The sequence below is a fragment of the Hippocampus comes genome, unplaced genomic scaffold (assembly GCF_001891065.2).
Source record: "Hippocampus comes isolate QL1 unplaced genomic scaffold, H_comes_QL1_v1.1 scaffold261, whole genome shotgun sequence".
Lineage (NCBI taxonomy): Eukaryota > Metazoa > Chordata > Actinopteri > Syngnathiformes > Syngnathidae > Hippocampus > Hippocampus comes.
In genome coordinates this window covers 2,243,557-2,258,155 of record NW_017805824.1, presented here as the reverse complement: position 1 = coordinate 2,258,155, position 14,599 = coordinate 2,243,557, and the positions used below count along the sequence as shown (strand labels likewise).

Sequence of the window (14,599 nt, the reverse complement as noted above, 5' to 3'; positions counted from 1 at the left end):
AATCAAGGGACTGTCGAATTGGCCTTCCTGAGATGGAAACAGAGGTGGTTGATAACATAAGCAGCTATAAATGTGACCGACCTGTGGCAGACGAGGCAAGGGTTTTGTGGGCATATTCGACCCATGGCAGATGGTTGGCCTATGATGCAGGACTGTGAAGACAGACGCAGTGGAGGGTGGTTTCTAGGTCCAGATGAAATGTCTTCCCTCTCAAGACAGGCTTCTGCTAGGAAAAAAAAAAGTGTGAGGAAAACCCTACTAGAACAACTGAAAGGATAATTCAGAGGCACTTTAAATGGTGGCAAAACCCAGGAATTTGAACACCCTGTGTATTTAGACTTTTGAAATCCACTATATATCAAATTTAAAAAATGGTGCAAAGTCTTAACTTTCCCCACTCCTAACATTCAATATGATAGAACACTGAAAAGCTGGGCCTGACCTAAGTCACTTATCCATGAACAAAATTTACAGTTATCTACTCTTATCGTCCTATTTCAGGCGGAGGTTCGGTTTGATCTGCAGCTTGAATCAAGAGCATAAATGATGTCCACGAGCGTTATCGCTTACTGACATCATTTGTTGTTGAGTGACCTCTGCATGGTGTACTTTGAACACCATCTTCTTTTCTTTCCTGCAGCCAGATTACAGTCATTGAAATCACAAAGACACACAAATACTTGTAATTGACATACAGTAGTACTCGTAGGCCTCTTTCCGAGTACAGTATATTCTTTTTGTAATATTACGCTGCTCCAATTTGTATGTTTTCAGTAAACCACCAGGTGTCACTCTCTACCCGTTCACTCATTCTGCAGGAGCGGACGTCAAACCAGCAATGAAAACACGACACCTTCTGTGTCTATGTTCTATCAAATATCAACATTTTTCAAAAACGAACCATTAATTTTACAGATTTATGTTTTTCAAAAAAACAGATAGTAAACCATCTTATAATTCCATATGTCCGTCTCACACTCAATGGTCTACTTTTCATGATGTCTTTCACAGTATACAGTGATCCCTCGCTACATCGCGGTTCGTTTATCGCGGGTTCATTGCATCGCGGGTTTTTTCAAACGTATAAAAAAAAAATAAAATAAATATACATGGAGTACAGTACTATATATGTTGCGCTATGTGACTCGCTGTTGTTTTGCAGCTTCTCGCGAACCGTTTTTTTTACCTGTTTATGTTAATTGGATGCTACTTCGCGGATTTTCGTTTATCGCGGGTGGTTTTGGTCCCCATTAACTGTATGTAGTATTTGCTGTTAGATGCAACCCTGTTGCAAAACATGCAGTATTAAAAAAATATTACTGTCACAGGGGTGCAAAGTTTTTGGTTGAGATGACATGCTAGCGCTGGGCGGCACAGTAGTAGACTGGTGAACACGTCCGTCCTTGGTGCAGAGGTGCAGGGTTTGATTCCGTGGGTTTTTTGGTTTCCTCCCAATTTCCAAAAACATGCGTGGCAGGTTAATGGGACACTGTAAATCGTCCCTAAGTGTGACTGTAAGTGCGAATGGTTCATCTGTGTGCCCTGTGATTGGCTGGCAACCATTTCAGGGTGTACCCTGCTTAGTGCCTGAAGAGGAGACAGCTGGGACAGGCTGCAGCACACCTGCGACCCTCTTGAGGATAAATGGATTAAATCTTAATCCATTTTTTTAATCATTAAAATATGGATGGATGGATGCTAGCAGTGTCTGTGTTAGCTGCTATAACCAGCCCAAAACGAAAATGTGTCAGTTGACACATACCAACAAATAGAGAGTACTTATAGTCAGAGCAATTCGTTTGATGCTGTCATTCCTGCGGAGTCTCTTTTTTTTTCTTTTCCCCTAGATGGCTATAAAGCTTTTAGTAACAGGACCGTGTATGTTGAAAAAACAAATTCAGAGCATTGATATTTAACATACCGTATGTCTATGATAAAACAAACATCCTTGAACAATTACAATGAAGATATAGGCTATTTAAAAAAAAATCACACAAAAAGTTTATTCCATATATATTTTGTCAGTTTTACTTGATATGTAGGTTGGTCATCAATCAGAAGTGTCAATAAAAAAACACTTTAGTGCGACAGAAATTGAATTTAAATGAGAGAATATGCTTTTTAATTTGCACGCCGAATGGAACTCTTTTGGGGGCGACTGGGGCTGTTTTCAGCTAATGTTTTAAATGGGCCATTGTTGATATTTTTGGACAGTGGGGTATATTTTCAAGTTGATTAATCTTGACTATCTAGACAGTAAACGTCATAATAAGGTTCCTGGTTGAATGAAGAGGGAGATTGACACAGCATCTGCAGTAATGCGGACTCTGTGTCAGTCTGTCTTGGTGGAAAGGAGCCGAGCTGAAAGCGGAAGCTCTCGATTTTTTGGTTGATCTATATTCCTACCCACACCAATTGCCAAGAGCTGTGAGAATAGGATCGAAAGAATAAAATCGTTGAAACAAGCAGCCAAAATCAGTTTCCTCCGCAGGTTGTACAGGCTCTCTCTTAGAGATAGGGCGAAAAGCTTAGGCATCCTTAGAATACAGCCGCTGCTCCTCCACATCGCCAGATGTTGGGGCTCAGGCATCTAGTGAGGATGTCTCCTGAATGCATCCTTGGTGAAGTGTTCCAGGCATGTCCCATGGGGAGGAAGTTCTAGGGATGCCCCAGGACATGCCAGAAATGTCTTCTGGCTGGCATTCTGTCCAAATGTAAAATGCCTAAACTTGCCAGGCTTTCAGCCTGTGGGTAAGTGTGGCCATTTTCTCTTATGGGTGTTCTAAAACTGGACTGACCTAAAATCTAAAATTATGCATTTTTGCTATTTACTTGCAGTTGTGCATCAGTGAAATTGTTTCCAAGAATTAAATTCAGAGTGGAGCAGCATCCGATCCTCCTGCAAGCAACCCTGTCGAAAAACGTAAGTGACCAGAATGTATATTGTACTTGTCAATGGCAGCGAACGTTCAGATTCTAATTGACAAAGTCTAATTGAGAAAATGTAAGTAAGTGAGTAACTTTCTGTTTATTTTGCTGTATGGTCTACTTGAGCATGCAGAGGGGCTCGTGTTGCATCTATAGAAGTGCAAGCGAAGGGGGTCTTTTAGATGAAAGTGGGTTTCCATGTATATTTAATGCAATGGTCTGTTGAGTCCTGCTGGAATGCAGTGTCTAATGAGGAGCGACATTTTGAAAACAGGCTGGGCCACTAGTCGCCTCATCAGGTGCACAAAACAGTCGGTGCAGGGAGCAGGCCTATTTTTCATCCTCCGCATTTGGCATGACTCACTGGCACCGCTTAACATGCCGTGTACTTTTTGAGATGCAGCATATATAGGCTGTGTGCAACATCTACTGCTTGGTATATACTCACGCCAGTGCAAAGCAAAAAGCATCTTAGTATCTGAAGAGCAATTCACATTTCTTTTTCACTGCACAAAGTCGTATTTTTCATCAGGAATTTCTTTACTCTGCTGGCCTTTGTAGCTCTCAAGGTTGCATAAAAACTGAAAGCAGACTTTCACTGGTCGAGATTCTTTTCATTGTTCTGCAATAGTTATTAGCCATTGCTTCTTTAGTCTCTGTCTTGACTTTTGGTTTGGTTTATTGTATCTTAAATCGTTGATGGACATTGAGATTATTGTCTTTGTTAAAAAGGCACATGCTAATGGTTGAAAGATTTTTTTTTAATTCACTGTCATATAATACAAATATTCAGGTTATTAACAATCAGAAAATAATAAACATTTTTTCCCCATTTGTTCCATCGGGTATACAGCTAATTCACAAAATAAACCTGAGACCGTGAAATAAAATACTTTAAGCAGGAACAGATTGCTACACGGTAGCCATAAAAAAGCACCCAAACATTTTGAATTCAGTACCTTTTTTTTTCATCCAATGAAAATATGACTGTACTGCTTTGACCATAAAATATACAAAGTATTCTGCTGTGCCACAAAAATATCCATTGAAATACCATCGGCTCATCTTTCTGTGGGCATATTTAAATGTAACATTCACAATATGGTTCAGCATCAAATTATCTCATTTATGTCATCCTTTCCCCATCGACAATTGGTGTTTTTTTTTTTTTTTTTTTTTTTTTTTTTTGCGGTGTTCCAGAAAACTGTGAAGTCAGCGATTTCCACCATCTGAAGATAAAATCGAAGTGGACGCCGTTTGAAGTCAGTGTACATACTCACAAATTTTCACCAATTCACAGCTCTGTGATAATGACAACAGTATGAGTCTGGAATTATTTCAACCTTCATTCCTTTATTTCCAATAGCAAGTTAAACGATATCAAAGTCGACTCACCAGAGTCATGGATTGTGTTCGTTTTTGGAGGGCACAGCTCGAATGCTGATGATGCACTCATCGAGGTCATCAGCCATGTTATTCTTTTGTTTACCATTGATTGGAACGCCAACATTTCTCAATGTGATATTTCCTACTTCCCAGCTCTCTGGAATGCAGAATTACACTCACAGATAGAGACACAAACTCCATACGTAGCCACTCAGTAAGTCAGGTGTGCTCATGGGGAATTGCTATACAATATATTTGTGATGAACCATTTCTGTCCAGTGCATTTCTGCAGAGCCAGTTGGTAACCAAACTCGTTGTCACTGTTTGCTACAAGCTCCAGGCATCTTCTTGATTTTCTGTTCTGAATGGATCCGCCCTGAAAAGATAAAAACTGAAAGTTTGGAACTGTTCTGGCTCCACAAGAACATTAAACATTTTTGACACACAGTTGTATATCAATCAATGAGACATACAGTCTACAGTATTTTTTTCAAACCGATTTTTTTTATCTTTTAATCTACGGGCATGTTTCGGGCCAGTCACAAGAAGGAGTCATGCCATATAATCTATTGCAAAACTCCTTATCTGTCAGCATGAACATGCACATTTGTTGCCACTGTTTGGGATCTTAGTGATTCATGACCTTATTATTGTTATCTAAAGTACCGACTGAACATTTTTTGTCACCTGAGTGAAGAGCCAGTGTAGTTTCATGCGTTTGGCTGTGGCGTAGCTACACTCGATGAGGCGTGGTCTGCTGTTCACGTCCACCAGGCACTTATTGTCATCATCGTCAACAGTGGGACTGAGGAGACCCACCAAAAGCTGCTGAGTACTGGTGTAGTACACATTCTGCAAGAACATAACAACTTGGTTTTGATGTCTGAGGCAATCAGAGAGGGAGTACGGTGGAAGCATCACGTAAAGTTTGGATGAGCAATAAAGCCACAACAGTGCAACAGTGGAATTGGATATGTAATTTACAAAAAAATGTTACAAGGAGGAGGATAGAAGTGTGAAGTGGAGAGGACTTAGAACAGAGCCTACATTTTGATAGTAGTTTTGAATTATATTTCACAGATATGATTGATGATAGATAGGGATAGATCTATTATCGGGGGGGGGGGTCGGCGGGGGGAATCATGTGTTGATATTAGGCATTTTGACACATTTTTTTGTTCAAACAAAGATGGCCGTTGTCAAAGAAAAACAACTTTTACTCAAAAGTAAAGTGTTTGAATTATTTATTTATTTATTTTTACACCGATATTTTCCCTTTTACTGAAAATGAATATCGGTTCCAAACATCGGCCTCCTTGACTCCTAATAATTAAATTCAGTCCTGAAAACACTCTATTGCTCTAATTCTAAACAAGGATTTCTGAACTGTATTTTTAATGTATTAAATGTCAAGGGATTGTAACATTGGAGCAACTTTGGAAGAATCAAAACTACCTATTTACTTGATTTAAATTCACTGCTGACAGGAGGATATCAAGACGGCAGACGACACACACACACGGCAGATTTGGAGCAAGCATAAATATTTAATCCTTACAAACAGCCTTTTTTCAAGAGAATCGGCTTTCCTGTATTTAGCTGGGATACTGATCATTTGAGAATTTAGTGGGGAAATAATCCGCATTTAAATATGGGAGGGAGTGAGTTTGATGATTTACAACGCGCTCACAGTTGACATTGGATTTGAAATCTGTGCTACATATACAGAGAACTCAACTCAAGCTACATTTTATTTTATCATTACCATACAGGCATTTTTTGGTGTTCAAATTCCGGAGTCTGATTAGCTGACCGAGCATTGCACTTTTAATTGTCATATTAGTTGTGCTTTTTCTACTACTGCATGACATCTCTGGACACATGGAGGCCAACTTTGGCATTCTAGTAAGACAACATGTTGCTACTGAAGCAAACCTGTGCACTATTTGACATCTTAGCACCACTTGTACTAGTGATGAAATGCTCGATGTTAACTGGCAAAATTTTACAATGTCACTCGTACAGTAGTACAGTACTGGAAGCACATAGTTTTCAACTAGTTTTGCCTCACATGTAACAAAGTAGTTGTCCTATTTGTAGCGCCCGACCGAGATGGATTTTTAGATCTCCGCCTATTTTTGGCAGAAAAAAACAATTGGCTGATTAACAAAAAAAAATATACAATGCATAAAATAATGTAGCCCAAATGCATTTCAATGGGAGTCAATTATACGGGATTTTTCACTATTCGCGGTAACGATTGGGTCGCTATTCCCTGTGAATAGCTGAGGTCAGCTGGAAATATAGTATTTAAAAAAGAAAGAAAAAAATATTTTCGTTTCCCAGAATGCGCAATGCATTTACCAGTAATTAATAAAGGTATAGAGACATTAATCCTTTTCATATGTGTGTTTGTGTTAACAGTAATTGAAAATGTGTCATATTTAACATACTTAAGTTAGAATTATGTTGCACTGAGTTTTTTTTATTTTTAAACAAACTGTGACTACGTTGTGTGTAGAATAGTGACATCTAGGTGCATTCCTTGCACAACTTGCATTGCTCATCTGAGTATTGCTTGTGAAAATTGAAATTTGCTTAGATTTTAATGGCAGGTCCCATGACCTCATCAACAAATGTAATTTATTTAATTATTCATACATTATTTATATTTGGAGAAACAGGGTTATGATCTAGATTTATGTGTAATAAATAATGAGACCACTGTTACTTGTTTGTAACTGCTGTCAGTGTACATAAAGTTTACAACAATCGGCAAACAACAAATTGGCCTCGTGATTGATTGCTCGGGCCCTATCTATTATTATGCTAATTATAACTAACTAATTCCTGGACCGGCGGCCCGGTAGTCCAGTGGTTAGCACGTCGACTTCACAGTGCAGAGGTACCGGGTTCTTTTCCAGCTCCGGCCTCCCTGTGTGGAGTTTGCACGTTCTCCCCGGGCCTGCGTGGGTTTTGTGAGGGGGGTGGGGGGGTCATACAACTAGTGCCCTGAATTGTTTGACTAGTAAGGACAAAGTGGTTATCAAGAATATTGAATAAATGCTCAAACAGCTTCCACACGGGACACTAAAATGATCAGACAACATGTTGTTGTATTTTAATTATTGCATGCCACAGTGACTGAAAACAAAATAATACATCATAATTAAGCCCCGGAGGAAAAATAAAATCTTCCTCACGCACTTTTATAATTACAGATCTAGAAGAATGAAAAAAAATGATGCAATACAGTTGTTTGTTATAAATTCGGGAAAAAAGACAGCAGAGTAGTTAAGCCCAAAAACGTGTCAAAGCAAAGTTAAAACAATCTGCTCAGTATAAAGAAGGATGAAGGGATCAATAGAAGCTTGATGAGGCTGGCAAACACAGACGAGAATAAAGCTGTGCTAACATTTGAGGACATTTCGAGTTGCTTGTGATTTAGGCTGACCTATCCTGAACAAACACTCCAATTAGGCTTCAAACTCGCGAGGCAACTGCCAAGCGACACGGTTCGAAACGCATTTGTGGCTGTAAAATGAGAAAAGAGCTCCAACCTGTGGTGTCATTCCATGACAGAGGTACATGATGGGAACATTGTCATTGTCAGGCCCCTGATCCAGACACACATCATTCTTCAGAGAGTTTTTCAGCTGTAACACACATGCACACAAAAAATTATGAATTAATCAATAGTGGGGTTGAGGAGCCGAAAACTGCACTCAAGTAAGAGCACTTTAGTATAATGTGACCCAAGTAAAAGAAGAAAGTAATTATTCAAATAATTACTTGCATAAGTACCCAGTGAAAAAAAAACTATTCAAGTAAGTACTGAGTACCTGGTGAGTATGAACATGAACATGAACATGCATGAGTACATACTTCACATAAATCAAGTAAATATAGTAGATAAAAAAAACAGAAAAATGTGAGTTTTCAAAAATGCAAATGCAAAAATGGCACCATACCTATCTATGCTCTTGTCACACAGTTATTTGAGCATGGCCTGCCTGATTGGTGCACCACAAGGCGCTCCAGGAATGGTACTTTGGAAGTGCAGAGTGAATTGCGATGGAACACTGCCAGGGATGATTCCGCTCCCCACTGGCTTTGTAGACGTTTACTTTATGTGCTAATCAGTAAAGCCACAGGCAGCACAAGGTCTTTTTGTGAGAGCTTAAATGTAAACCTTTCAAGTTCCGTGTGGCAAAAAAAAAAAAAACAAAAAAAACAAAACAAAAACCCCCCCCAAAAATCACTATTTGCAGCACCTTTGGAGAGCGACTTGACAACTCGCAGATGACAGTGTAGATGCCTTGAAGTTTTCATTGATTTGCAAGTGCAAGTTTAAAAACAAGCATTCATGAATCAGGGTCGATGAGTTAGTTAGAGGTCACGGATATTGGCTCATCGATCTCAAAGGGCTTAACTGATTTTGAGGCTCGTCTCGATACTTCTGTCTATAGTGTGCAGACAGCTGAGATGTTCTTGCTTGGATGTATATATGTCTACGTGTGAATTAACTCTTGTTGAGGGAAAATAATTCGATAAGATACATTTGAGAAAGCTTGTTTTGTTAAAATTGCTAGCTGCAATTCTTCAGTATAGAAGGAACTGGTCAGCCAGGAAGGTAAGTGCGCGCAATTTCATTTGTGCCTTTTACACTGCTTTGTCACCTCATCATTTTATTATTATTTTTTTTTAATCACTCATGGCTCTAAGACCTTTGAAAAAGAATTTGGCAACATGATGTAATTGTAGTCACGTTGAGAGACTTTTTCTCTGGTTAGTCGGCCTAAGCGTAGACTAGTGACATTTGTACCATTGTAATAAATGAAGGCGTACAAATGAGCAATTTTTGTGTCTTAAATTAATGGCTGAGCATGATTTGGGCTGTTATGTAGAGGCACAACAATATATAACAACATTAGGTATAATACCAAGTTGAACGATGTATGGTTTGGTATTTCAAGCAAGAGGGAGTTTGTTTTTCTTCCTGAAATGTAGTGATTTTAACTCTTCCATGCACCACGTAACCTGATAACATGATAAACTGTCCTGAAACGGTTAAAGATGTGAGCATTCAGTCAAACAGCAATATCTTGTTTTGATACATAGACCCCTAGCCCCCCCGCCAAAAAAAAATTCCCTGATATTTTGAAGCCTAATCAAAAATGAATGCAAGCAGACAATGTGTTGTGTTTTATTTTTGTGTTCCGCTGCAGTGACGTGTCAAACCATCGCCACCGAGCAGCACATCAAATGCATGCCGCAAAAATAGAATAATGAGGTCTGCAGACGTGAATTAATGTAATAAGGCTGGCCTGCTTCCTTGGTTTCCAGCTGCCGTTTGTCAGTTTGTACAGGACAAATCAGCCATACAACAGGGGGGCCGTAATAATGCAGTCTGACTGTCACTGTGCATCAGGGAGCATCTCAGATGAGATGTGGGAGGAAAGAGACATTCTGTCTTGGGCCAATACACACAGTGCCAGCATATGCCTAGGTTAGCTGCGTGTGTTCTCCTGACAAATATAATTCTGCTGCAAAATCCTCCAGTTGGATTAGCATTATCTCCAGATTAAACAAGAATGGCACACGGCTGACCTCTGCTAAGGCTGAAGACTGAACAAAAGTGGTTTAGTTCTTATTAGGGCCCATCCCATATCTGTCTTAATTGTGTTCCAGCTCTAGCTGGAGTGGAGGGCGTTTCCCTCTGGCAGGTGCACCTGTGCCTCGTTTCCCCATCAAGCCTAGCCTTGTATTTAAGGATTTCAGGTCGGCCATGTTGGATTATTGATATTCTTTACTGTGGTGCTTCAAGTGTGATTTTCTAGGCCTCTTGATAACATTCATAGTTGCTATCGTTTTGCTCATAGATCTTTCTAAGTCTTTTGGGTATTTTAGTATTGCTCTTTGTTTTCGTGATATTGGACTTTTTAATATTTAGTTTGAGTATTCTCGGTGTTCTCTTGATCCAAGCAAGCGCTTTTGGTTTCAGGCATCGTTTTTCCTGGCACCTTGTGACCAGCGTTTTCAGTTCATACTTTGGATATTTTTTTTTGGAATTGCAGTTTGTCTTAGCCTGCATTTTTTTTTAAATCCTAAAACATTATTTGGTTTGCTCAGAACCTAACAATATGGATTTGTTTGAGACCGATACCGATATTTGGCACAGTAAAATTCAAGAAACCGATTAAAAAATGTACATAATGAAAAACCTAACTTCATTTTTTGTACCCTTAACACTTAAAATAATAAACATGAATCGCAGGCAGAAAATGTGATAGTTTTACAATGCTTTGTCCTAGACTTAAATTGGAAACTGCCTAACATGACAACTTGAACCCAAGTGATTATTTGGCTAATACGCTGATACTGTACTGGCCAATTTAATTGACGAATATGAGCTATTTTAAAATCTTTTTTTGGGGGGGTCGTGGGGGGTACATGTTATTATCATTGTCTTATGTTGTGATGTGTTCATGTAAAAGTAAAATCGACAAAAATTGGCAAGGAGAAAAAAATATCTTAAAAGAGAAAATATTGGCCAGTTAATCGATCAAGCGTATTTGTTATGCTTGATGCTTTCCTGGTTTACATAGGTACGACATGCTGCCTTTCATGCAAACAGTGTGGGTTAGATTCATGGACAGTGCCACGGTACCCAGCCACTTCCTGTCCTAAGCTGAATAAATGGGTGGGCTGCATCATGAAGAGCCTCTGGTGTCAAAGTGTGCCAAACAACTCATGCAAGTGAACCCGTCCCTTTGTTTTTCTGTTTGTTTGCTCGTCAATTTGTTTGCAGTCTTTTAAAAAGGATGTTGAGAATAGAGGGACATTCTTTTCCAATGAGACTCAAATAAATACCTCAATCTCTATTGTGTTTTTTGGGAAATGGGGGGCGGGGAGATTTTTTTTTGTTTTGATAATGCAAACCATCAACAGACCATCCAGACCACCTCCAAGTACTTTGACTTGCATGTTCCATCTTACAAGTATTACAATACAAACCGTTGCTTTGACTTCCAAGCAAACAATTGAGATAAAAATGATCGATGGTTGCAGTGAACTCAACTCAATTCACCACAAGCAGCATTTTGGTAGATAGTGAACACTTCTTCAAAAAAGAAGCTTCAAGCTTTTCATTGCCACTCCTGGTTGAACTTTACTGTCAAACTAATCATAAAACAAAGACAATTACCTGATCAGTATTTTAAACAACCACATCCCCCTTGTGAGTTTAAAGTCAAGGCACCACTGTATTTTCTTTTGGCTTTTGCCAAAATGTGAGGTGTGCATTAAAAGCTGCAGTTGCTTACTACTCCATATGCAACAGTTTCGCTGTACATCCTCATCTCAGGGTAGATGTTGACCAGGTACCATCTGAAAGTTTTACACTGCAGCCTCTTCCTCAGAGCCTTTCTTTGTGAGATGTCGCCGATGTCAATGCCCGAGTCCTGGATTCTCTCACACACACACACACACACACACACACACACACACACACACACACACACACACACATTCAAAGCAGAACATTGATTACGTATAATTGACGGGGGCATACAATCACTGCATGGCCATCTGTTACATTTGCAAATAGCTTCTATAGATGTTGGACATTTGTTCAGACTTGAACAGCGTCGATTGTAAACCATGCCACATTATATTTCCACACCAGAATTATTATGGGCTCAGTCTATGGTCAATCTCATGTCATCATCAGTGATGCTTGTCTTTATGTCTCACTCAAAAATGCATTCAAAGCGCAGTTTGAACTGCGGTTCTTCTCTGGTGGCCAGAAAACATCTCCAAGTGATTCATGCTGTTGGTTTTCACTCTCTCTGAGGTAAACCAACAGTGGCATTTGCCCTGCGTGTTTAATTCTTAGCCCTGTGGCTACATTTCATGCTTAGTGATTACAGCCCAAGTTAAATGCCTCATTTATTGACTGAATAAATTGCCTGCAGATATTCCTCTTTTCAACAGAATATACAGAGGCCCCCTAAGGGATAATACAATTAACATAAGAAGACATCGTGTGCTGATCTAATTATTCATCAAATTCAGTTCTCGAGTAGAAAAACATGTATCTGTTAATTCTCTCTGAAGACAATCCCATCCCCTGAAGAACTAAATAATATTCATCTGAAACCCATTAAGTCAAAGACAATCAATCACAGGATGCTAATTGACTTTTTTTTGGTCCCGTACAGCTACATGGCCATTGCAGAAAGTTGGCTCTATAGGCCCTTTTATGTGTTGTTTGAAATAGTCCCTCTATGGTTGTTGTGTCATGATATCAATGGGAAATTGAGCCTGACAGAACAAAGATTGAATTCCAGGTCGATCATCACATTTGTTGACGTGATACGTATTACCAAAAAGCGTTTGTGGTGTTAGTTGGTACAAATTAGTGGTGAAATGAGTCCTCGAGCAATTTGAGTACCAAGATTCAAAAAAATACTTGAGGATTTTTGGAGCCCAGTTTAAATTTAAAATTAACATCACTGTTGCCACCAATATCATTCTGAAAACATGTTCAATCGCTAATAACGCGCGCGCGCAAAAAAAAAAAAGATAACAAAAAAAGTAAATAATTGTGCTGATATGGTAAAATGCATTGTGTATAAACATTAACCCTTTCAGGTACAGTAGTTACAATAGTATTCAGCCTATCATGTTATCAGGTTACAAGTTATCATTATTCATGCATGTAAGGATTAATAATGCAAATATTAATGTTATCTGAATATTTGGGGGGAAAAAAGCTTGAGACAATTTAGTTTCGCGCCTTTTGACCAATTGACATAATCCTTGTGATGCCAAGTATTGCCATAATTTAGAGAGCACAAGTTTCATGCTCTTCCTGGACACTCACTCACCTCCTGAGGAACGTTCCAGGCCATGTAAACATGGCTCTTAAATTCATCCATCCAAACTTCTGCAACTCTGAGGGCATTGCGTCGCACGTGGGACGTCAGGTCCTCTGTGTAAGGTTTATGAGCACGCTCGATGTGGGCGATCCGGGCGCACGGCAGGACCTCCACGCTGCCGCCACACTGCCACACCTGGTTTTGAGCAAAATATAAATACACAGGAAGGATAGCGTGTCATCAGATGCAGTTTAGGGATACTGGAAGAGTCACAGAGAGGCAGTCATATTGCCACAACATTTACAGCTCTCATGTACAGACTACATAGAAATGCAGAGAGAGAAAAAAAAAATCCTCGAAAGGCGCCGCTCACAATTAACACTTCTCCACAACTTTGGCGTTTTATTCTTGTAAAGAAAAGGCTATTTTGTCTGCGCAGAAGTGGGAACCTAATTCATTATGCTCCAATTTGCTGGTGCTTTGCCTCTTCCGTGTGAGAGCAGCTGAGGAGCTTCATCACAGTGAGTGCAGAACGCCACTGATCACGAGCAATCTTTTTTTGTCACCTCTCTCGCCTTCTGCGGCTTCAACAGTCAGGAGGCGGCTCCCCTGATGCCAAATGTTCAAAAAGCGGAGGCCAAAATCCATGTGGATTAAAATCCAGTACTGAACTCTGACATACATGTAATGAAGATTGCTGAAATGTTTGTGACTTTTTGATGACTTGTGAGTTGGCATTCAACCATTAGTGATGGACCACTATGGATAATAATGTCGTTTTCTACAATCAAGGTGCTATGAAATAGAAGTTTAATATAGTATAAATCCTGCAGACGGTGATGCTAACAGCTATTACGATTCATTTCCACTTTAATTCAAACTTTGCTTTGTCTTGTGAGCAAAACACTTCACAACATCCAGCAGTGTTAGGAGACAGTGAAAAATTCTTCCAAAAAAAAAAAAGGCTTCCAAGCTGTTTTTATTGCCACTCTTAGTGGAAATTTAGTGTCAAACATAAACAAAGAGAATTACACTGTGTATTTAAAACACCCACATAGCTTTCCCTTTGCAAAGTCTGTAGAGGTTCATTTTAATGAAGAATGCAAATTACCATGGACAGACTGACAACAAAAAAAAAAGCACCTGTCATAACCCCTTAAGCAATGGATATTTGAACACAAACGGTGGAGCAACAGATGTAGACAGTTAATAAAACAATACTCACAGGCACATATTTTTTTATTGTTTGCGAGGAATAATTCATAATACTGTGGCTTAAAAAGAAGTCAACGCATCCACGAATATGCATACGTCTGTATTGTAGGTGGCCACGCAACAGAAAGAGCAGCAGAATGCCCATTGAACTGAAGCAAAAAAATGTGGCAAAAATGGTTGTTGACATT

General features: G+C 39.3%; 1 protein-coding gene across 3 annotated transcripts in view; it reads right to left on the bottom strand.

Annotated features, from left to right (window-relative positions):
• Positions 1–3,668: 3,668 nt before the first annotated feature.
• galnt18b (UDP-N-acetyl-alpha-D-galactosamine:polypeptide N-acetylgalactosaminyltransferase 18b) overlaps positions 3,669–14,599 on the bottom strand; it is a 62,564-nt gene continuing 51,633 nt past the window's right edge. For all 3 annotated transcript variants that reach the window (XM_019887009.1, XM_019887008.1, XM_019887010.1), the window contains 5 exons: positions 13,206–13,391; positions 11,640–11,777; positions 7,875–7,970; positions 5,002–5,166; positions 3,669–4,690 (listed from right to left, as the gene is read on the bottom strand). In XM_019887009.1, the coding sequence (XP_019742568.1) occupies positions 4,544–4,690; positions 5,002–5,166; positions 7,875–7,970; positions 11,640–11,777; positions 13,206–13,391 (732 nt within the window). In that variant the 3' untranslated portion in view covers positions 3,669–4,543. The remainder of the gene's footprint in view (positions 4,691–5,001; positions 5,167–7,874; positions 7,971–11,639; positions 11,778–13,205; positions 13,392–14,599) is intronic.